The sequence below is a fragment of the Chionomys nivalis genome, chromosome 21 (genome assembly GCF_950005125.1).
Source record: "Chionomys nivalis chromosome 21, mChiNiv1.1, whole genome shotgun sequence".
Lineage (NCBI taxonomy): Eukaryota > Metazoa > Chordata > Mammalia > Rodentia > Cricetidae > Chionomys > Chionomys nivalis.
In genome coordinates, this window is record NC_080106.1 from 4,311,931 (window position 1) to 4,337,132 (window position 25,202).

The 25,202-nt window shown below is 48.1% G+C and overlaps 1 protein-coding gene across 1 annotated transcript in view; it reads right to left on the reverse strand.

The window, feature by feature from the left end:
• Disc1 (DISC1 scaffold protein) overlaps positions 1-25,202 on the reverse strand; it is a 162,741-nt gene that overhangs the window by 79,305 nt on the left and 58,234 nt on the right. The window contains exons 6-8 of the mRNA XM_057753351.1: positions 24,853-25,088; positions 11,838-11,892; positions 4,847-4,949 (exon numbers count right to left, since the gene is read on the reverse strand). Of these exons, the coding sequence (XP_057609334.1) occupies positions 4,847-4,949; positions 11,838-11,892; positions 24,853-25,088 (394 nt within the window). The remainder of the gene's footprint in view (positions 1-4,846; positions 4,950-11,837; positions 11,893-24,852; positions 25,089-25,202) is intronic.

Below are 25,202 nucleotides of genomic sequence, written 5' to 3' on the forward strand. Positions count from 1 at the left end.
ATAATAATATTTATGCTCTTGAAAGTTTCACACATTTCTGCAGTGTGCATTGAGTATATCCACCCACGACTACTTCCTCCCACCTCCTGTCTCCCTCCCAACTGCCTGTCTTTTTGTTTATGTTGTTGTTGTTGTTATTAATAACCTCATCCATCAAGGCATGAGCAACCTACTGGAAGCCATGTCCCCAAAGGAAAATGATTTTCCCTCCCTTGGCAACCATCATCTATTGGTGGATCCTCCAGTGGGGGTAGGGTCTCCTCAGTTGTTCCCCCATCCAAGTGGGAATTTTTTGTAAATAAATTGTGGGGTTCCTAACTGTGAATATCAGGGACCACAGGATCCTGATGCACTGTCAAAAGGTTAGGTACACCGGAAAGATGCCATTGGGAATTCAGGGCCTCTGAAAATGTCACAGAGATGCTCAGCAGGACCAGGGAAAGCCCCAGGTATCACTCCACTTAATACCCAAATGTCCAAGGACTGACACAGCGCAGCAGGGTGGAAAAGAACTAGCCTTGTGGTAAGACTGCAGCTGAATTAAGCCCCTCCCCCTTATCAAAACGCATGAGATATGTAACGCTAATCTCCACACAAATGGGAAGGATGGACCTCAATTGAGGACTTCCCGCCATCAGATCATCTTGTAAGGTGTGTCTGTGAGCATTGTCTTGATTGCTCATTGAGATAGGTGGACCCAGCCAACTGTGGGGTGCTGCTGTCCCTAGACGGGGTGTACTGGGTTCTAGAAAAGATAGCTGAACACAACCCCGGAAGCAAGCCAGTAAGCGGCCCTCCTCTGTGGTCTCTGCTTCAATCCCTACCTCAGGATCCCGCTTGAGCCCCTGCCCTGGCTTCCTTAGGTAATGGCCTGTGACCGATAAGCCAAATAAACCCTTTCCTCCCAAGTTCTTTGGGTCAGTGTTTTTATCACAGCAGCAGAGACTCTAACGAAAGCAACATGAAAAATAAATGAGCGCATTTGGCATAAATGTGTTATGAAATATGATCGTAATAACACCTGACTTGCAGGTGGCTGCAGGAACCACAGGTGGCTGGGTGCATAAGAAAGAAAAGCCATAAAGCACCAGATAAAATAGATGGTAACCAGATGGAGCAAGGAGCGAGGTCAGGCACAAGATCCAGCTGTGTGTCTGAACGGCCGCAGCAGACCACTGCGAGACCATTTCTCTGAAACACCGTTTGCACCGTATTTTGAGACTAAAAGGATGCAGGGAGGAATTTAAAGCATCCTATGCAGATGTGGAAACTGCTTTGGAAGACCTACTGAGAGGAAATGAGACTTAAATAATTGTGGAGATGAACTACAAGGGTCCACTGGAAAACTCGTTACTCCTAGGGTTCAGCTTATCACAGACTGATGCACAGAGTTAATACAATTCCCATCAAAATTTCATGAGGCCCTTTGGTAGAAATGAATGGGCACATCCTAAAATGTAAAAGAAAATGCAAAGGTCTAGAGAAGGCAGAGCAGCCAAACCGTCTACATTTCAAGACCCCAGCTATCACTGCCATGAAGCAGGACTGTGCGCCTCAGAAACCAGACAGGCATGTCGACTGATGAGTCCTCCGAGAGCCAACTGGTGCAAAGCTAGGGAAAGAAAATGGCCCTAATGGGTGTTGCCAAAAAACGTGTTACTCATGTGAGGACAATGGGAACCCTGATATATACCTCAGACCACACACAAATCACATCAGGGGGAGACAAGGACTCACACTAAGTTCAAACTATGAAGCTACAGGCCGGACATAAGAAGAGGCAAGGTTCCGGCTTTGGGTTTGGAAGAGGCAGAGCTTTGCAGAGGACAGAGACCACAACAATCAAAGAAAACCCCTGATAAACGGGCTTCGCTGGGGCCATAAGCTTCTTCCGGCACACAGGCAGGGCCACTGGGCGTGGTGCCCCATGCCCCAGCACTTGGAAGGTGGAGGCAGGAGTAGCAGGAATTCAAGGCCAGCCTTAGCTACACAGTAAGTTTTCAGCCAGCCTAGACTACCTAAGACTGTCAAAAGTAAAGAAATGAACAAGAAAAGGGGGAAGAAATAGGGAGGGGTGGGTAAGGGAAAGCAAAGAAGGGAAAGGAATGGAAGGGAGGGGAAGTCAAGTCAAACAGGGACAGATCATTTGCTACAGTTAACTGACGAAGAATTCAATTTTACATCTCAAAAATGAACCCAAATGACGGCATTGAACATGAACAAAGACTCACCAGGCCTTTCACAAAGAGCCATATGCAGATGGCCAGCACACATATGAAAACACGTTGAACATATTAGTCACCGAAAGTATAAATAAAAGTGCAGAGCCCACTTCAACCCATTCAGATGGCAGAAAGCCCTAAACTGAAAAGGGTCAACATTGGAGGTGTGTGTGTGCACGTGTGTGTGAGTGCTTGTGTGTGTGTGTGTGTGTGTGTGTGTGTGTGTGAGAGAGAGAGAGAGAGAGAGAGAGAGAGAGAGAGAGAGAGAGAGAGAGAGAGATTGATTTCCTGAACTCCCAAACAAGCAGAGGTGTAACCCCACTGAGAACATATCTGCTGCTCTGCTGGTCTGTCCTAAAGTTAAACATATCCCTATGCTTGCTCCAACAAGTCTCCACGTAGGGATGTCCACAGGGGACTGAAGGCATCAACCCAGACACTCATATCTGACAGCTCCTAGCGGCTTTGCTCTGCAGCCTCTGGCAAGGTGCTCATGCTCCTGTAAGTGATGCTACTGAAGCTCACTGGCTCACCAAAGAGAAAGGAGGGAGGGAGGGAATGAGGGACGGAAAGGTGGCTCAGTGGTTAAGAGCACTGGCTGTTCTTGCAGAAGACTGAGGTTCAAGTCCCGGCTCCTACATGATGATTCACAAATATCTGTGACTTCAGTTTCAGTTCCAGAGCGTCTGACGCCCTCTTCAGAACTCTGCGGGTTAACACACATGTGGTTCACAGATACACATGCAGGCCAAACACACACACATTCCCTCGGGCTCCACGGAGGCCCATCCACCTGTTCTCAGGGGAAGATGTATTAAGAAAGGAACAAAAACCCTAACTCACAGACAAGACTGCATTCCATCTTCTTTTTTTTCCTCTCTGCAAACGAGGCCATAACTCCAGCTAAATGGCACGGGAGGCAGTTATGAGGCAGGCCGCACGCTCACCCGCCATGTTCTAGGGTTGTAAATGCCACGCTTGGTTGCATCAGGGACCAAGTGGCTCGTTAGCTGCAGCATTAGTGTTTAACGACGTGAGGAACAGAAGCTGCCAGGCACCGCACTCCTTCTTAAAACACCATTGAAAACCCATACATGTAATTATTACAGCTTCCCATTCGATTCTGACTCCTCTGAAGCCAATGGACTGAACGTTCATGCAGCCTGTAAACCTCAGAGATCTCAAGGCTGCCGTCTATATAACTGAGTTAAAGATCCATCTGTCACACTCTGGGGAGTCTGGACTCCAGCCACTGGTCTGCCACCGCCAGCTAATCTCATGAACTTGCTAGAAGGACGTACCCCACAGCCTTGATGACCCCACCTCTCCACTGAGTGCTTAGTTGCCTTCCCAACCACCTAACAGTGCTATTACAGGACAGCAAGTCAAAGAGCAAATGTCGGTGTGTACGTGCGTGGGGCAGCAGGGGTGTTCAAACATAGGATTCAGATGACAGAGCAAGATACTGTATGCTTATGTTCTCACACTACTGCACATGCGCAGAAACCTATCTATCTGAACCGTTGGCATGAAAAGGGTATGATCTGAGACACCACCATGTTCTAAGCCCGGCTTTCTCGTGTGTGTGTGTGTGTGTGTGTGTGTGTATTCACATTCATGTGTGCAGGGGCATGAGGATGTGTGCACACGTGATTACTGAGGTCAGAGGTCAAGCTCACATCATTCCTCAGGAGCCATCGTCTCCGTCTTGTGAAGCAAGGTCTTTTACTGCTCTGAGCTAATCAGTAAGTCAAGCTTACGGGTGAGTGAAGCCCCCACGTGTCTCCACCTCCCCTTTGCAGGATCACAAGTGTGGGCCACCTCCCAAAGACTCTTTACGTGGGTTCTGGGGAGAGACTCAGAAAACACTTCCCAACTGACATGTCTCCCCAGCCCCATGCCAGCTTCTAGAAGGAGCTGCCACACACCCAGTGGCCCCCGAGGCTCCCGCCACACACAGGACTCACCAACATGGTTGGAATTACAGCCCATGGAGCAATGGGTCTACTATCTAAAATCACCCACATCCAAGACAAGGTCCCCTAAGAGCAAACTGTATCCATGGGGTGCTCACAGGTCCTTTCCAAGGACTACACCCCTTCATGGGGAACCCTGCTGCTCTCTGCTCAAACCTAAAACTTCCATCATGGCTCTGCAGATGAACTTGGGGGTCACTGCACCTCTTTGTTCCTTTTCCCAGTGTGGTCACATTGAATAAGTCTCTGTTCTCTGCATTTCACTGCAACTTGCCTGCTTGACTGGCCCATTGCAGATGGTGGCTGAGCCAGGCTGGTTAGGGCTGCCAGTCCCCAGGGTCTGAGCCTGACAACGCTGTTAACATAGCTGCCACATTGTGAGTGTGTGTGTGTGCATGTGTGTGTGCATGTGTGTGTGTGCATTGCATGCATGTGTTTTGGTAGGCATTGACCTGGAGTCTGGGATCTTGCACATGTTAGGCAAGCGCTCTGCCACTGAGCTTCCTCCCCATCTCCCTTATTTTGAGACAGTCTCTCTAAACTACTCAAACAGGCTTAGAATTCACAGTGCAGCCCTCAGCCTCCCGGGTAGCTGGGATGACTTCCACATGTTCATCAGTGAGAAAATAGAAGCGTGATGACCGTTACCTGATATGGCCAGCATCTTAGCGTCCAGCAATTGAGGCAGCCTGGTATCAAGGTCACTGAGTCTCCTCCTCAGAGAGCTGCACAGTCTCTCACCTGAGCACACCTACAAGGAGAAATGGCGGGGATCAGTGTCTGCTGCTACCAATGAAGACAGAAGGGAAAGGGACCTGAGGCGTCTGGATTCTAAGTAGCTGAGCTGATTGACAGAGAGTAACCAGAAGGCAGGGCTTAGGAAGCAATTAATAATAGGGTTTTCCTTCTAATAGGATTAGAAGGAAGAGGGGGACAAGAGGGAACAAGAGGAGAGGAGAGGAGAGGAGAGGAGAGGAGAGGAGAGGAGAGGAGAGGAGAGGAGAGGAGAGGGGAGGGGAGGGGAGGGGAGGGGAGGGGAAGGGAGGGGAGGGGAGAGAAGAGGAGAAAAGAGGAGAGGAGAGGAGAGGAGGGGAAGAGAGGGGAGGGGAGAGAAGAGGAGAAAAGAGGAGAGGAGAGGAGAGGAGAGGAGAGGAGAGGAGAGGAGAGGAGAGGAGGAGGGAAGGGGAAGGAACAGGAGAGAGAAGGGGGCAAAGGAAGAGAAGAGAGAGAAGGGTGGAGGGAGGTAAAGAAGGAGAGAGAGGAAGAGGTTAGAAGAGAGGCTGCAGGCCCTCAGCACACAGGCTGGTGTGAGCTTATTTGCTGACTCCTGCCTGAGCGCTCAGGCCTCAGAGCCCTGATCTGTTTGCTCCATGGCGCCCTGGGAGGAAAGGCCTTGCTGACCTCCTGTCCCTTTCCTTCGCCCAGTCTTCTCTGGCTTCCTCTTCAGCTTTTATCCCTGTCTCCTCTCCATCTCTCTACAAGGGTGCCAGCTGTCCTTGAGCAGGGACTCTGGCCTGTCCCTGGCACACAGTGGGCAGTCGGTCAGAGGAACCTGCTCAATGTCATTTACTAGAAGACTCTAGAAACTAGAGGGACAGATACTTGCTGAAGAGTCCAACTGAAAGACAGACACATGGCTGTCGAGAAGACTTGGGTGTTATCAGGTGTCCTCCAGAACCCACACACACTGATTATGTTTTTCTTTGAGTTTCAGAAACAACAAAATTCTCCAACCTCGGTCTTGCATCCAAAATCCCTTAGGTTATCTTTTATGTTGAGACTAAAACATCGCATTTCTTCCTTATTTATCTGTTACCTATATTCACACTAGTGGTTCACCTACATTTTCCCCTCACCAAAGGCATGCAGCAGTTTCTGTAGGGGGAAAATGGCAGGCATTTGGGGAAATCCACAGAGGATGTAACCCCTGAGCATTGTTATTTATTTATCTATTTATTTATTGCCAAAACATATGAAATCCCATTCGAAAACTGGAACTCATCAGTGCACTTAGGTTGAGAGCCCACAGGAGATACGGGATTCTATTCCCCCATGCAATCTACATCTGGAGGGGTGCAGTCAACTTTAAATATTTGGCTTCTCTGAGATCAAACAGAAGCTACCGTCAGAATGAAAGCAGACCTCACCTAGTCCAGAAACCCTCAGCCAGTTCTCCCCCTGGCTTGTAGTGGGAGCTGCGGGCTGTGTTCCTGCCGCCCCAGCTCCTGATCGCCTGGCTAGCTTATGCCCCGAAATAACAACACACAAACTGTACTCTTTTAAACACTGCTTGGCCCATTATATCTAGCCTCTTCTCGGCTAACTCTCGCACCTGGACTAGCCCATTTCTAATAATGTGGGTAGCACCCCAAGGTGCGCTTACCGGGAAGATTTTAGCCTACATCCATCCTGGGTCCGAGCTTCACCGCATCTGTATGGATTTTGCTTTAGTGATTTAAATTTAAGGTCAATTTTGTTATATGTATATGTATTTCTGATATTGATTAAGATATTGTGATTGTGTAGCTCATGTAAAAATGTTATGTATATAAGTTGTTAATGAATAGTTATCTATAATAGTCAAGTTTGTAGTCATGTTAGATTTTCTAGATGTACATAGATATATTCTAGATAGACATTCTTCATATCTTTCAAAGACTACGAAATATGCTATTTAATGTTTTAATAACTTAGGACTTTTCATGACAATGAGACACTCTGCTTCTGGCAGCACTAATCTACTTCAAGAAGAAGATGGGCATCGAAGAGGATCCTTATGGAGTTTGATAGCCATTTGGGCAAGAAACTGCTCTTGCCTGGACTATTGCATAAACTGGACACAGAGAACCCGCAGAGAGAGGACTGCTGAACTTGCCTAAAGGTGAGATGATCTTTCGGGGTTCCTGATTCATGAAAAAGTCTGCGAGACATTTTGCAAGACACAGCAGAGAGTGACTGAATTGCCTTTGAAATTTCCTGCTTCATGGAAATGTCTGCTGGAAACTATGGGTCTGTAGGCCGAAGATGGATGCTCCAACGGTACAGAGAAACTTTGGGTGACTGTCAAGGCAGCGAGATGTCTCTGTCATTTCTAGAGTTTGAAAGTTGCTTATTTCTTGTTTGTTTAGGTAATATTGTATCTTTCTGGAGTCTTTGATGGAGTTGAAGAATAGTTAGTTATAGTTTTCCTTAGTTATGATAAAGGTAAAATAGATGTAAATATTGTAATTTTTACTTGATAACTGTTTTGTTATATGTAATTTTGCTATGTTAAAGTTAAAGCCTTCCTTTTTTTTTTTTGTTTAAACAGAAAAAGGGGAAATGATGGAGAAAGGTCATTGGTTAAAAAATAAAAAAACTGCTTGGCCCTCACAGGTTAGAACATAGGTGGGTGGAGTAAACAGAACAGAATGCTGGGAGGAAGAGGAAGTGAGCTCAGACTCGATAGCTCTGCTCTCTGGGGCAGATGCGATGAAGCTCCGACCCAGGATGGACGTAGGCTAGAATCTTCCCGGTAAGCGCACCTTGGGGTGCTACCCACATTATTAGAAATGGGCTAGTCCAGGTGTGAGAGTTAGCCGAGAAGAGGCTAGATATAATGGGCCAAGCAGTGTTTAAAAGAATACAGTTTGTGTGTTGTTATTTCGGGGCATAAGCTAGCCAGGCGACCAGGAGCTGGGGTGGCAGGAACACAGCCCGCAGCTCCCACTACACTGGCTGCTGTGGTTTATTTTCCCTCTGTGCCTGGAATCTTCCAACCTCATTCTGAGAAACTCCCAGCACAATCAGTCGACTCCGAACCAGCCGCCCACCCTCATGCCCAGTCAACCACCTTGAGGCTCTTTCAGGAGTCCTGAGACTTGCGAGGATGTTAGAACCAAGAACTAAAAGGAAGATGTCCAGGGCACCTTCCCCTGGCTGTCAGTTGGGTCAGTGCTCCATGACTGGTCCCACCACCGTGTGGCCCGCCCATCCTCTCCATCCACCTCTGTCATCTCGGGAAGTTCAAAGACTGGCCAGGTAATTCCGGGACACCAGCCAGAGTTCTCGGGTCTCACCTAATCCATGACTAACATTCCTGATTTTAGTTAAGAGTATCTCTTAATCATAATTAGGTCAGTTTCTCCTTTGCTGAGGAAGCCCATCATTCAAGCTACACTATTAATATGAAACGGCCTTTCTAAATTTTCTGATTAAATCGCACACTCTTTCAGTCTCTGCTGGATATAATATAATATCTACCAATCTCTAGATGTCCCAATTATTTCCAACTATTTCCATCTCATTTATCCCTTAATTACCTTTGGTTTGGGTAACCCATGAGAGGCAAGTAATGTAATGAGTGTAAGAAGGTTGTATCTCACTCAGAAAATATCAGAGGGTGAGCGCCCCCCGCTGTGTGTGTGTGTGTGTGTGTGTGTGTTGAGCCGAGCCTTGTGCCTCATGGTCACTTACCAGTCTAGAGGAGTTGGGGTTACAGTTACAGTTTAGACACCCCAGGTGACCAGCCAGTTTGGTCACACAGCCTCCTAGGCTCACGCATGTGCAATGTCATACACATACCCACACCAGAAAAATCTGAAAGTCTTCTTTATTTACAAATAAAATTAGCCCCTGAGGAACTCATTAAAGAATGGAAGCTTTGCATTTACATTTTAAAATCTAAGGCATGGACTCCTTAATTTGATAGAAAAGCGAGGTCATTATAAACCGACTATAAATATCTTGGAGATAGGATTGCAATGGTGTGAACGCTTGTGTTCCCCAATTGTGTGAATGCTGAAATCTTCGATCACAGTATGATGCTGGGGTGAGGAGGTGGGGCTCTGGGAAACAATCAGTCCTAACGGTAGAACCTTATAAAAGCATAGGTGTCCTTATCACAGGGGCCCTGGACGATAGCAGCTCAAAACAAAACAAAACAAAACAAAAAAACAAGGGGACCTGGGCTGGATGCACAGAAGCCATGTAAAAAGTTGCACATGGTGGCACAAACTTGTAATCCCAGAGCTGGAGAAGTGGAGACCAGAGGATCCTTGCAGCTTGCTGGCAGCCAGGGTAGCCTAGTCAGTAAGCTCCAGGCCAATGAGAGAACCTATGGAAGGAGGTGGATGGCGTTCCTAAATATAACATCTATGACTGTCCTCCAGGGGCATGCATACACACACGTGCGCGCACGCGCACACACACACACTGATAATATAATAATAATAATAATAATAATAATAATAATATGAGATCTCGGAGAGCTCTCCTGTCTTTTCCCTCTTTCCGTCATATGAGGAGCTGGCATCTGTGCCTCAGAAGAGGTCCCCACCAGAACCTGGCCGTGCCGGCACCTGGCCCTCAGCCCTCCTCAGTGCTGTGTGATCAAAGCACACAAAGACAGAGATCCCTCCCAGCATTTAAGAAACGACAGCATCCTTGAGGTCTCTGATAACGGTCCTTCTAGCCCATCTCTAAGCCAGGCAAAACAGGAAACATAGCTCATTCCTCAGCCCAGGAAACTCACAATGGATTTCAAGCATTCCCAGGTCCGATGTCTTTTTATAGACATTACTGGTTTCTGACAGGAACCCATCAGATCCTTGAACATAACACCAGTTCAAAACAATCCAATGTCAGCTCTGGAAGTAAATAAGGGAAGAAAAAGCAAAAACAAAACAAAACAGAAAAAGGAGCAAACACATCCGACTCTACGAACAGCTCCTGGCAGCATGAGCATAGTCGTGTGGGGCACAAGCCTCTCAACACGCTGCCCGGCGAGGGCCCGGCTTTCCTATTTGTGTGTGTGTCATACGTGTGCGTATGTTCGTGTACTCGTAGGCATGTGTATGGAGGTCAGAGGTCGACTTTGGCTGTCTTTCTCAGTTGTTCTCCACTGAACCCAGAGCTCAGTGTTCCCACCAGGCCAACTGCCAGTGAGCCCCAAGGCTCCTTCTGTCTCTGCCTCCCCGGTGTTGCCAATGCCTACACATACAAGCGTGTGCCACGATGCCCACTTATTTTACATGGGTTCTGGGAATGAAATTCATGGCCTTCTGCTTGCATGGCGCATACTTCACTGACTGGTCCCCTCCCCATCCCTACAGTTTTCCTTTCTCTGGTCATGAAAATAAACAAAGACTCTTCCCAGGTCAGAGGCTCTGCTCAGAGGCTATTTTCAACATCCTCCACCATTGCGGAACGCTAGCTCCTGGTGATGGAGTATTCAGGTCCAGGAATCCAACACAGCACCTCAAGGCTAATCCCAGGGCATCTAGTCCCACAGCTCTGTGACCACAAGGGAAGGCTCTGTTCTGTGAACTCTTTGCCTAACAGTCAGGGCACAGACTGTGGCATTGAATGAACTCCACTTGGTGAGCATTAAGGCCGTTCCTGCTACTTTACATGACAGGATCTTGCTGTGAAAGTACAGACAATGTGGTGGTTAATATTTATTGGGGATTGTGTTTGTTTGTTTGTTGAGACATGGTCTCACCATATAGCCTTGGACTGCACAGAACTCACTACGTAGACTAGGCTGGTCTTGAACTCATAGAGCTCTGCATAATCTCTGTATCCTGAGTACAGAGATTAAAGGTGTGCACCACTATGCCTGGCTAATATTGACTGGCAACTTGGCAGGATCTAGAATCACCTCAGAGGTCATCTCTGAACATATATTCAAGATTGGGTTAAAGATTGGGCGGTGGTGGTGCACGCTTTTCATCCCAGCACTCAGGAGGCAGAGGCAGGTGGATCTCTGTGAGTTCAAGGTTAGCCTGGTCTACAAAGCGAGTTCCAGGACAGGCTCCAAAGCTACAGAGAAACCCTGTCTTGAAAAAGCAAAACAAAACAAACAAAAGATTGGGTTAAAGAGTTGGGAAGACCCACCCTAAATGTGGGTCACACCATCCTATAGACTGGATAAGCATGAGATGAGATGAGCACCAGCATTTGTCTCCCTGCTTCCTGACTGTGGATACAATGTAACAGCTGCCTCGGCTCCTGCGGCTGTGTCTTCCCCGCCATGATGGACTGCACCCTTCAGCTGTGAACCAAAGGGAGCCCTTCCTCCCATAAGTTGCTTCTGTCCAGTATTTTTGTCACATAATGTGAAAAGTAACAAACAGAGACAACAAATAACATTAGCAAAATGACCTGGAAAACTTAAACAAAACAAAACGCTTCATCCATTCAATCATTTCCATTTCTGAGAAGCCTGAACTTGAACCCCCAGGAGAAGCAAATTACTTGCATCCTAAAACCCCTATTTGTCCACTCATTTGTTTGCAACAGCATCTTGCTCTGTAGCTCAGGCTGGCCTTGAACCCTTGCTCTCCTCCTGCCTCTGGAATGCTGGGACTGCAGTTGTGAGCCACACAGCCAGCTCTACAAGCCTTTTAAACAAAAGCTTTTCCACATGGTCCTTTGCCAGCCTCTGGACTGAAATCCCCTCTGAAGCCAAGATCAACAGCCCATTTGGGAGTGACCATGGGTGGAGACCTCTGTGGAGGTAGCAGCCTCCCTACTCAGCTCGTCTTCCCTGCCACAACCTGGGAAATAGCTCCACAAAGTCTGTCCTTTAGAGCCTAAGCCCTTTGTGATCTGGACGTGAAATTAGGTTAGAAGGAAATGGGAGGAGGAGTGGGCTTACCTGAGCGGTGATGTCTCTAATGGCCATGTTCAGTGATTTTGTCTTTTCCTGGAGGCTAGAAGAATTAGAACAGAACATAGGTCTTCGTGCCACCAAGGTGGAGCTCTATACATGTAAGACACTACCCATAGGAACCTTCCATCACCTGAGGAGCTGAAAAGGATCAAGAAGAAGGTAACACCTGGCTGAGTTGGCACAGCCACAGAACTAACGCAGATCCCCTCTCTAAACATGCTTTACTTAGACTGCCATTAAAACTCTGTCTTCAGGGGCTGGGGAGCTGGAGCCATCAATACAGTGATTGCCATACAAGCATGAGAACCTGGATTTGATTCCCCAAACTCACATAAATAAATCAGGCATGGTGGTAGACATTTGTAGTCCAGCCCTGAGGAGATAGAGACAAGAGAATCCCTGTGGCTCACAGCCACCCAGTCTAGCCTACTTGAGGAGTTCCAGGCTCATCACATGAAATGGTAAGCCAGGCATAGCAGCACACATTCAATCCCAGCACTTGGGAGGCAGGGGCGGGCGAATCTCTGTGAGTTTGAAGCCAGCCTGGTCTACATAGAGAATTTCATGCCAGCCAGTGCACACACAATCTGTCTTCATTTCCAGAGCAAAGATGGAAGGAGCCACCCTGGTTACAGAAGACCCGGAGTCCTTTAACCAGCTTCCTAAAGGAGTGGGCCACCGTGGCAGAGAACTGTTGGCATCTGACTGGGCAGGTCAGCAATTCAAGAAGTAATGCCAGTGCCTCTGCATTGAGCCTCAGTGTGAGCAAACAGACACACATATATCATTTTTCTCAAGAGTGTCTGAGTCAGCCGGCATCTCTTCCCAGGTGTGTCCAACCTGAGGCCCACCAGGATAACTATGGACGCCCCAACACATAATCATAACATTACTTAAAACACTATGGGGTACTTTGTTCCGAGAACCTTGTAGATAAGAACGTCTTCCATAAGGCAAAATGTTGGACATGCCTTCGAGTCTCAGCTATGCTAACTACTTCTCTTCGTATACTGGTTTGTTCACGCGATGTCTTAAGTTCCACGTGAACAGCATCCACCTGCTGGCTTCATTCCCTCGTGAGAAGGACTCTGGAGCCTGCTGTCACACGTGTGACCCTTCTTCAGCCAGAGTGTTTTGCCTGTCTCTGCTGAGATCACTGGATGATCTACCTGTTTATTTGCTTGCTTGTTTTGCTTTTTGGTAGAGTTTCAGGAAGGTCAAGCTAACCTTAAACTCACAATACGGTGCAAGATGACCTTGAAATTGAGATCCTCGCATCTCTGTGTCCTGGGTGCCGGGATCACAAGAGTGCAGCACAGCACTAAGCTTTTGTGGAGCTAGGGTCAAACTCAGGGCTTGGTGCATGCTATGCGGGCATCCTGCCAACTGAGCTACAGTCCTAGCCCATCAGCTGGTACCCTCTTAACCAGTGACTTTCCACATACAGAACCTTCGAGAACTTCACAGTATAACAGGCTGTGCTGCTGTAGTTATTGTGTTGTGATATATATGTGTATATATGTGTGTATATATATATATATATATATATATATATATATATACACTTAACAGCACAATATGTATTTCCTAACACACCGAAAAAACTAGCTCCTGAACTTATATATTAAAACAGACAGCAGGCTCTCTTCCCAGGTCTAAAGCTAAGCTGGCCTCAAGCACCTTCACCAAATGTCACAGGTCCCGAGTGAAAAGCGGGTCAGACACCACCTTTTCGGGGGTGGGCTCAGCTTGTTGCTCTGGGCTCTGCTCTAGCCTTATCGTAGCAGGAAAATGAGCTTCAACTCAGATATCTCTGTGAGAGGAGGAGGTAGTGATGCGGATAATTGAATGTATTGTTTTATATCGGATTTGATTTATATTTAATTTATTTAATTTATGCTATATTACTTTTTTCAGTAGATTTATTCTCCTAATTATGTGCTGCTCAGGCTAATATGAACATTAGTTGTATCCCCGGGGGATACACAGAGTGGAAGCAATGTTGGGGGACAGCTATGAATCCGTGTATAATGCACTAACCATTTTCAAGCTATTTTTCGTATTTCACAGAACCCAGCGTACAGCAGAGGTAACAGAGGGTCTGTGCTAACAGGACAGAGGTGTCTGAAGTACAGAGAGCCACGCTAACTCCACCCACAGGTGATGCTGCTGACACCACACTGCAGTCCCCAGGAGCACGGATACTCACTGGAACTACATTATAGCAGTTACACGTTGACAAGGGTTCCACGTATGTCAGGAGCAAAGTTTGTCGCTGTGTTTCACTAAGATTACACACTGATCAAGACAAATAAGAACCATCCCTTCAGATCTGGTGTGGTGATTCATGCCTGTGATCCCAGCACCTGGAAGGTGGGGGAAGGAGGATGGGGAGTTCAAGGTCATCCCTGGCTTCCCAGGACATTCAAAGCCCACCTGGGCCGCGTGATATTTTGTCTCAATAAGCAAACAGACCGTGAGCTGCCCCTTCAGATCAAAAGGTGCTGCACTGGGATTCAGAAGTCGTCTACCCAGAGGACCCATTTACAGAAACTAACCTCTTCATTCACAACTGCTGATGTGGAATGCCCCTCTGTATGCTGTGAATATGTTTCACTACCACATAAAGAAGCTGCTTTGGCCTATGGCAGAGCAGAATATAGCTAGGTGGGCAATCCAAACAGATATAGGGAGAAAGAAGGCAGAGTCAGGGAGATGCCAGCAGCTGCTAAAGAAGCAAGATGTGAGGTAACAAGCCACGAGCTCGTGAAAAAATAAGGAATAATTGAAATGGGTTAAAGTTGTAAGAGCTAGTTAATAATAAACCTAAGCCAATAGGTCAAACAGTTTGTAATTAATATTAAGCCTCAGAGTGGTTATTCAAGAACTGGTGAGCAGGAGAGAAACTTCCAGTTACAGACTGTCCTAGAAATGGCAGAGTCTGGGCTGGGAGACGTCTTGGCTGGTGAAGAGCTTGGCACACAAGCATGAGAGCCTGAGTTCCGCACACAGAACCAGGTATTTATAAAAGCCATGGAGTGGGAAGATGGTTCAGCAATTAGGAGCATTGGTTACTTTTCCAAAAGACCCAGGTTCAATTCCTAGCATCCACATGGCAGCTTACAGCTGTCTGTAACTCCAGATTCGGGGTATCTTTTTACCCTTCTGGACACTGCATGTATGTTGTACATAAACATACATGAAGGCAAAACACCCACACTCAAAGTAAAAGGAAAAGAAAATATTTTTTAAAACCTGGTGTGGTGGTATATGCTTCAGGTTTAGGGAGGGGCCTAGGCTCCAAAAACAAGGTAGAGAGCTACTGTGGAAAACACCTGAGGTTGGCTTCTGTCCTACACACGCGTGCGTACATACACACACAATCATGCAGACATGAAGAACAAGAAAAAGAGGAGGAGGAGGAGGAGGAGGAGGAGGAGGAGGAGGAGGAGGAGGAGGAGGAGGAGAGAGGAAGGGTGAGAGGGAGGGGATGGGAACTTCCTATGCGGATTCAGGGCAGAAGGTCTGCGAGTCAGAGGCCCTCAGACATCTTGATCCTAGACTTTAGCCTCCACTCCCATACAGTGACAGCTGCCAAGTCTTCCCACCCCTGCTGTTATGGAAGCCCAAGTGAACTCACACAAACAGGATCCTCAGTCTCCACTAAGATTGACCATGTGTGTTGTGTTATTCAGGATCTGCACGCTGGTTTGTCAAGGGGGAAAAGAGGAAGGGAGAGAGGGGCAGAGGGAAGGAAAAAGGAAGGGAGGGAAAGCAGGAGGAAGAAAGAAAGGGAGGCTGGGAGAGTTGTCTGTTAGTGCAGGGGTCCTACCCCAGACCCTGCTACCCCAGCACACAGCTTTATCCCCAGAGCTGCCTGTGTGGAAGTCTGACTTTTGTACAAAGCTACAGGACGGACTGTCCTTGTCCCCAGTCTTCTCTGTCTCCTTTCTCTCCCCCTGCCCCAATCCCACTACCTTCCTTGTCTAGCAAAACTTAGTTTAAGAATGACAGACGGTTCCCAAAGCAAACAAGAGATGGCAGAAAGGGCATAGTGACAGCCGCGACAAGCATGCTGGCTACTTGGGTCTTCAGCCGAACAGAAAACGGGACTCGGTTGACATTAACAACCTTGCCAATCACTGCTTAGTCCTTTCCAGAGAGGACAAGTGGGTCGGACGGTGACAAGAACACTGCTGTCGAAATGAGGCTTTATCCACTTGGCCTTTTCCCTCCTGAAACCCTTATGTCCTCACTGATAATGTCACACAGCATCAGTAGGACGCCTGTGGGGCAGAGGACAGAAGTGCCTGGAATTCCTCCAGACTTGGGAGAGCTCACTGAGGCAAGACAGGGTGCAAAAAATACATCAGGACTGTTCCTTACAGCCTTGTCAGGGGCTGGCTAGCTGAGGCCTGTGCTCCTGGGACAGGCAGTGTGGTGCAGTGGACAGAGATGCATGCCAAGAGGCAGGTTCCAGTGCCCGTGTGCCAGCTTCAGTGAGCATGCCCCCTCTTCTATCCACTTGGAGGACAGGGCTGACCCGGGCAGTAAGGCAGACAGAGGACAGGCACATCTGGACTCCCAGAAGAGGATAAAGCTGTCTCCAGAAAAGTCTCTTAACACATCACCCAGATACCCAGCATGCCTGTATAACAGCAAACAAGACTTCATAGGAGTCTGACGACAATCAGGAGCAGACACTTTAAATAGAGAGAAATATTCCAGCGGATGTCTGCTTTGCTACTAAGCAAAGGAGAAGAAAGAAAAGGGTCACTGTGAACCAGCAGGGAAATGCTGACTCTTGAGTCTCCTTCTAGATGCTCTGGGCTTCACCTCTGTCTTAGTTAGGGTTTCTGATGCTGTGAAGAGACACCATGACCACGGCAACTCTTATTCACGGAAACATTTAACTGAGGCGGCGGCTTATAGTTCAGAGGTGCAGTCCATTATCGTCACGGCAGGGAGCATGGCGGCATGAAAGCAGACATGATGCTGGCTACATCTTGATCAGAAGGCAATAGGAAGTAGATTGTCACACTAAGCAAAGCTTAAGCAGAAGAGAGCTCAAAGCCCACCCCCACAGTGACACACTTCCTCCAACAAGGCCACAACCACAACAAAGCCCTGCCTCCTAATGGTGCCACTCCCTATGAGCCTATGGGAGGCCATTACATTCAAATTACCACAACCTCCTTCCTGGTTCTTTCTCTGAACTTCAAAGTCCTTGTTTGCATCGAAAGTTGAACTAGGATCCCACACTTTGCTACCCCAAGTCCCATTCACGAAGTTCAGCTTCTGCCAGCTCAGCAAAGTGGGGTTGGGATAACGAGTTACAGGACCATGACCGTTTTTCCTTTTTTTATGTATTTGATTTCTCTATGTATCCCTGGCTGGCCTTGAACTCACAGAGATTCACCTGCTCTGCCTCCTCAGTGCTGGGCCATGAACTCTTTTTTTAATAAGATACAACCATATATAAGCTTTCCTTAAAGTATAACAAATTGGAGAGACAGGCATACACACAAGGATTTCCCACCTTCCCTGGAGGTTTCCTGAGCTACAGGAACCAAGTAAAGGAGCCAATACTCAACTTACTGGATTGTCTAAACTCTCTTGAATTTGACAGTTTGAGTAAGGAAAAGCACACACACACACACACACATATATGCACACCCATGTATACATACACACACACACACACACATATATATATATATATACACATGCACAAAGACATATGCACATGCTTTAGGCACTCATGCATACACATGCACACACGTGTACACACATGGACAAATGAATACACAGACATATGCACATTACATCCATACATGCACACACATATGCATGTACAAACAAATGTAAAAGATACATAAACATAGGTACACATATATGAATATAGCCATATGTGCTATAGATACATCCACACCATCTCTCTGTGCCCGTCCTCACTGGTAAACTGGCATATCTCAGGCACAGCTTGCATCTATATCCACTCCCACCAAAACTGAAGTTTTATTTGCTTAGTGAGTGTGTAAGGATGGTGTGTATAGTGTTCACGCATGGGCACGTGTATAGATGCCTGTAAGGCCAGAGGTTGACATTAAATGCCTTCCTCAAGCACTGTTTACCCCATGTTTTGAGACAGAATCTCACACTGACCCTAAAGAACCCCAACTTGGCTAGGTCAGTTGGCCAGTGGGCCCCTAAGAATCTACTCTCTGCCTCTCCAGGGCTGGGATTACAGGTGCACACTTTAACATGGGTGCTAGGGATCCAAACTCAGGTCTTCATGTTTGTACTCAAGCACTTTCCTGACTGAACCCCTCACACTTTATCCTCCAAAGTTAGCTTAGTGTTTATTTGGCTTTTGCAGACCCTCCAGGGGCCAGTTCAACAAGGTCTTTCTCTTTCTCCAACACCTTGGATGCACAGGGTTACATTAAAATTCTTCCTTCTAGTTTCCCATCGTTATCACCCTGAGAAATGTTTAGCTGTTGATTTAAGAGGCTGGCCTGAACTTGTCTTCAAGTTTGATCTGAAGCGCTAGGGCAGTGTAGAGTCCAGGGAATTACCCAGCAGAAAGCCATGCATCTCTGCTGGGGTGGAGAGGTCCTTAGACATCACTCTGAAGATCCCAGGCTTGAAACGGCTCTTCTATTCAGTTGGAATGCCTTGGAGCCAGATAGAACTTCCGGATTCCTCAGTTGCTGTCAGGCCATCTGGTCTCACGTGCATTGGTTCTCACTTAGTTAACCTGTTTTATCTTTATTTCTCCTTCCCTAACTCCCTGCCCATTTGAGAAAATTAAGGAACCTTTAGGAGGTGGCGCTGTGCAGAAGGGTAGGCTCTCAGGGTTATAGCCTCATCCTGCTTCTTACTCTCATTCTCAGCCTCCTATGTGAAGCTGGAACGTGACGGGCCAGCTTCCTGCTCCTGCCTGATGCCCATCTTCCCTGCCATGCTGAACTCCATCCTTCTGGGATCATAAGCTAACACGCCCTCATTTTCCTCTGAGCCGATTTTGTTATGGCATTTATCATGGCAGCGGGAAAGTCATCACAACCGTTCCCAACGCTACGCGTTCTCCCTCACGGGAGTCATATTTCTCGGCATTAAGGTCAACACATTTACTTTCATGGCAGGTATTTGCCTACCTCGTGAGTTCTTAGAAAGCAAGGTGTCCTAGAAAATGACGGAGGGAGACGGGGGAGGGAGGGGAGGAGGAAGAGAGAAGAAGGTTGGGAGGACAGAGAGTCTCATCAAACATAGTCTTGGCATCGAGAAACCTCATCTTCCTCCGGGTGAGTTCAGATGCTTTCACAGTCCAGAGGTCATTGTCCGTGACAAACAAGTCAGCTGAGAGGCAGGGGCAGAGAATCCAAAGAGAACCCAGAAATGAAGGTTAAACAACACCCGCCACCCCCAGAAATGGGGCACAGATTGGAGATGGCTTCTTGGCTGAGGGCTGACTTGGCATACTGCCCAACTTGACAGGTAGGTGGCCCTCCCACCATCCCTTGGGGATAGCAATGGGGCAGGTTCCTGCATTGGCAATTTCCACACACCCTTCTCAGGGATTCTCTGCCATACCTCCCTGATTCAGAGGTCGGTCTTCCAACACCAGCCTTGTTGCCACCCTGGGTCTCCCCACTCTGATAGGATATGAATTTGAGGAACAGAAGATGACCAATTCTGTTTCCAGTCAGTTGTGACCTGCCGACTTTGACGAATTTGAATCTCACTTGCAAGAAGCCCTAGCCTGGTGTGATGGGGATGCCAAGGTGCCCTGTGCAGCACCCACCCCCAGGTCACTGTCTCATCTCAGAGCCTCTGGGCCCCGAGCTAAGGAGGAAAGAGCCACAGCAGGCCTGGCCTCTGCCTTCCCAGCCCAGCTGTGCTATGGAAGCATCCAAACCCCCACAAGCGAAACCCAGCCAGGTTTCTGATAAGCGGGGATTGGAGTGTTTCACAGTTTATACCAACAGTTTGTAAAAAGATGCGACATGTTTCTTCCAAATGCACAACTAGACAGGTCATCCGTGAGCTGCCAGAACGCATTTCACACGGAGCACGCAAAGTCCCGGCAGCTGAATGGTGAAGAACTCAGCCACACCAACGTCAGCAGCCAGGCATCCCTGCAGAATGCCAGAAAGCCTCGCACCAGCCTGCTGTTGTTATTACTATGATTACCCTCGTCTCGATGTACAGGGAGCCAGATGCACGCTAGACAAGGTTCCAGGCTGCCCTCCGCTGGAGGGTGAAGCACAGCCGGGGAGGTACAGCTGGCAGCACTGGAGAGCAATGAGCTCGAATCGCCACACCCCTCCTCCCCATTCCAAGTAGGCGGAACAGGCATGCACAGATGCAGCCCCCAGAAAACAGGAAACTGTCACCTCAGGCTTCGATCCCCTTTTCTTCACCATCCCTGTCCCCCTGGTACATCCCAGCCCCACTACCAACAGAGTTGATGGAACCAGCCTGGGATGAAACGAACATTAGGTTCCTTCCAGACACCTGCATCAGAGGAGGTCTGAGGAGCAAAGGCAAGTGCAGAGCCTGGAGAGATGAGTCTAGGGTTAGGGACCCCCGCTGCTCTAGCAGGCACAGACCAGCAAGGTTCCCTTCCCAGTGCTAACATGGTGGCTCACAAGTGCCTGCAACTCCAGTCCCAAGAATCCAATACCCTCTTCTGTGGGCACCGGGCACGCATGTGGCACAGGATATACATGCAGGCAAAACAGCCACACAGGTAAAATAAATCAAATGCATCTTTTAAAAAATTATAAGACACCTCCGAGCTCTTTTCAAGCCCAGGGTTGAGATGTCAAGTAAGATCCTAGCTCTTTTTAAATTTAACTTTTACTTAGCACATGGTATTTTCATGCGTGTCTAACGCTGGTCGTTCCTCCCCACCCCGGTTTGTTCCTCGTGATCCCCCCATCTTCTAAATGAACTTGCAGGGATGACGGTACTCCAGGGAGACACTCGCGTGCCTTCCTTAGGCCATCAGCTTTCGGCTATCAGCAGTCTCACACTGGATAAGGAGAGAGTTGAAGCCAGTCAGAGGTGTCCCCTAGAAAGATGTCACGCGGTTCTGACAACCTGTCAGACCACCCACAGGACAGGATGGAGCTGAGAACCAACAGGGCAGTGATGGACAGGACCACACTGTGACCAGCGCTGCTTAGCTACGCACACTCTTGCCCTCTATGAACCTAAACCTCCTGTCAGGACCCTGACGATGAGCTTGAGGGGTCACTGCACTTCCCTGTTCCTCTTCCCAGCAGGACCACATTGACCAAACCCCTCTCCCTGCTTTCGTTATTATCTGTCTCTCTAACTGCTCTACTGAGAACAGGTGCTCAGCTGCCAAGGCCCACACCCTGACCCTAACAATTCCAGTAAGATTCTCCCGCCCCTGCCCCCTTCCATTCCCAACCCCCCCCCCCCTTCCATTTCCATCACGTTAAGTTTGGGTGAGGGACTGACAGGGTCCTATCAGTCCATAGCAGTCTCAGACTGCACTGAAGGAAACAGCATGCCCCCAACCAAGATCCCCTGAATCTGCAATCCCCTAACGGACTCCCCAGTGCCTGATTCCTGGAGAATGGCAGGTGCCATAAATCTTATTTCCCCAAAGGAAGTCTACAGGGCTAAGTTATCAGACTCCAGGATATTGGAGAGCCAAAGGTGCCACATGCTACCCGATAACACCCATTAATGAAATACACTCCTGCCCCTCGCATTCCTGGGCTCACCCATTCCTTCCTGGAATGCAGGACCCCCTCCCTCCTGCTGCCACCCAGGAATTAGCTTCTGCCTGGCTCTGTAGATTATGCGATACTCCTCGCCTTCCTCTGAGACCCACAGAAGGGTACGCATACTGCCACATGGGCCCAGACTCTCTCCAAGCCCCTGCCATGCTGCCGTCTGTCTAGGTCTAACATCTACAACCCTAAGGGACAATCCCCTTCCCTGTGTCACTATACTTTATCGCCCTCTCCACACCCATTCCTGAAAGTCTCTTTTGCCCTCTCATGGGCCCCTTTCCAGTGTCCTGACCTCTGCCCCCTCACTCCCACATAAATATGCATATCTGAAAATTAGAAGTTAGAGTTCACGTATAAGAGAGAACACGTGGGGTTTGTCTTTCCGGAGCATCATTTGATGTAATTTCTTCCAATTCTTTCCATTTTCCTACACATTTTAAATTTTCTTTTTTCTTTACAGCCAAATGAAACCCCATTGTCTATGTGCCACTCCTCAGCCGGTGGACACTCAGGCTTATTCCTTGCCCCAGCTTCTGTCAACAGCCGCCATGGTCACGGATGTGCAAGTATCTCTGTGGGAGGAGGCAGTCTTCGAGTAGATGCCTTGGAGTGACATAGCGAGGTTACTTGGGCTACTATATTTAGTGTCTTGAGAAGCCTCCACGCTGATTTCCACATCAGCTCTTCCATTTTGCGCTTCCTCCAGCAGCGAACATGGGCTCTGTTTCCTCCACAACCTCATCAGCGTCGGTCACCATCTGTCCACAATGCTCCTAGTATTTTACATGGCTTCTGTGTTTCTGTGTCCTGTCAACTTCCTGGCTGCTGACTGACTTCCTGGCCATCGTCCTGGTGCTTTCGGCTACTGGCCATCAATGGACAGTAGAGGAAAGTCAGTTTCTTAGAAGTGAGGTCTCCCTTGGGTTGCCCTGCTCTGGTTGGTGACCTCATACCTATGTGTATACAGGTAGAGGTTACTGGATTTAGTGAATTATTTAAAAAGGACATGAAGAAGACATTGGAAGGGACCCAGGAGGAACTGGAGGGGACAAGACAGGGGTAGATATGATCAAAATTCATTGCATACACTATGAAATTCTCAAACTGTATAATATATATATATATATATATATATATATATATATATATATATATATATGAGACAGGGTTTCTCTGTAGCTTTGGAGCCTGTCCCAGAACTAGCTCTTGTAGACCAGGCTGGCCTCGAACTCACAGAGATCTGTCTGCCTCTGCTTCCTGAGTGCTGGGATTAAAGCCACCAGGCTCAAAGTATATCTTTTAAAGCACTAGATGCCCATCAGGCTTTGGTCAGCCTTGTGCCAGCAGAGGTATGAGTAGCAGTCTCGGAATACCCCTGTTCTTAAGGAGTTCCCATGTAAGACCTGACCTGGCTCATCCATGGAAGGACCCTCTCCATGGTTACCCTTGCTTGATGCCAGGAAGCACCTTGAGTCTGCAGCTGGCTTCCATTGATGCTGTCAAGTTTGTGGGTGGTAACAGCTGCCATGTTGTTCTAACCAGGTGTGGTGATGAACCCCAGAACTCATGAGGTGAAAAGGGGAGGACTGCCACAAGTTTGAGGCTAGCTGAGACTAGAAAGTCCCCCCAAATAGTGCCATCATTAGTCCCCAAGTCAGTCAGGAATCCCAGGATGAGGATCCCCCAGGTGGAGCAGAGTTACCCAAAAGAGTCCTGAGCCCTATAGACATCCCTGTCTGTGCACAGGCACCTCTTTCCTGCATATGAAGTGTGTCTTCCCTGCGTCTCCAGAATGAGATTTAAACCCCTGAAGAGCAACAGGTAGATTAGACCACGGAGGAGGCAGAAACAGGAGGGTTCCAAGTTCACAAGGCTAGCCTGAGCTACACAGAGAACTAGAAGCCAGCCTGAGGTACACAGTGAGACTCTGTCTCATAAATAAACAAACAAACAAATAACAACCTAGTAGATGTGCATGTGTGTGTTTCACAAGCTCTCCACAAGGTAAAACACGGGAAAGACCCACATTGTGATAGCTGAGACCCACGTTTGAGAAAGCAGGAATGGCAGTCTGTTTTTTCTCCTACTAATGCTTTGGGCAAATTATCCATTTTTTTTAATTATTAACTTTCTTAAACTTCCTTTCCCTATCTGTAAAACAGACAGCATAATAGATGTAACCCACAAGGTGACGCTCTGCCCAGCACCACGCATTGCTGATGGTTGAGCCAGCAACAGCAGCAACACAAGCTCACTCATCCCCATGACTATGATAAAAACTCATTCATTCCTATGGCCCTGATAAAAACTCTGCCCTCTTGGTTTGTGTGTTCCTTTGTTTGGATTTGATTTTTGTTTTGTTTTGTTTTTGGTTGATTTTGGTTTCTTGGTTTAGGAGTTTTTTATTTGTTTGTTTGTTTGTGTGTGTGTGTGTGTGTGAGAGAGAGAGAGAGAGAGAGAGAGAGAGAGAGAGAGAGAGATCTTCCTCAATCACATTTCATCTCATTTTTATAATATAGGATCACTGAACCTAGAGCTCACCAATTCAGCTAAACTGGCTGGCCAGCAAGCCTTAGGGATCCTCCTGAGTCTGCACCCCCAGAAATGGGGTTACACTACACCCAGATTTCTATGTGGGTTCTGGGGATCCAAGATCAGGTCCTTATGCTTGGGCGGTAAATATTTTTGTAACTGAACATCTCCCCAGCCCAGGTAATACTCTTCCAATGTCATGCTCTATTCCCCAGGTCACACTTGCCCTTCAATGCCATGCCCTATCCCCCAGGTCACACTTGCCCTTCAATGCCATGCCCTATCCCCCAGGTCACAACTCTTCCAATGTCACACCCTATCTCTTAGAAGTGAAATCTGTCTCTCTCCAGATAACTGTCTTCAGCAAAAGCCAATGTCAAAAATCTCTCTTCAACTGACCCCAAAGGTGGGAGGGAGGGAGAAGGAAAACCAAGCCAGCCCCTTGGAATGATGGAAACTGCCTATTGGAGAGAGGGCAGTGCTGGCAGCTGGGGATTGGGTGGACTGGGTGCTAACTCCCAGGGCTCAGAACAGAGTCCCGCCCCCACAGTGAAGAATCTTATGTCAAAACACCACCAGCACTCACACTAAGCAAACAGACTGACTGAGAAGCACCTGTGGACAATGAACAGCAACATCGTTGCAATGAACAGGTGAAAGAGTTGGAAAACCAGTTAGAAAGTCACCAGTACCTCCTGAGGGCTTCAGGCGGCTCCACGCGGAGAGGAGCCTGGGCAGCAGAGGTCAGCATCTCTCCCAAGGCCTTGCTGATTTCCTGCAGCTGGCCTGGAGACAGCTGGGCCACCAGTGGCATCAGGTCACAGCCCTGCCACCGGAGCAGCGTCTCCTGCTCCTCCAGCTCTCGGCTCAGCTGTTGCTCTTTCACTTCCAGCTCAGACATCCTTGACTGGAGAGCTTCCATTTCCTTCTGCAGAGAATGGGGGAACAGATTTCATCCATTAACCCTGCTCTGCCGATAATGACTTGGTTAACTGAGAACAGGCCATATGCACCACGGTCGCGAAGCCCTCCACCCCACCCC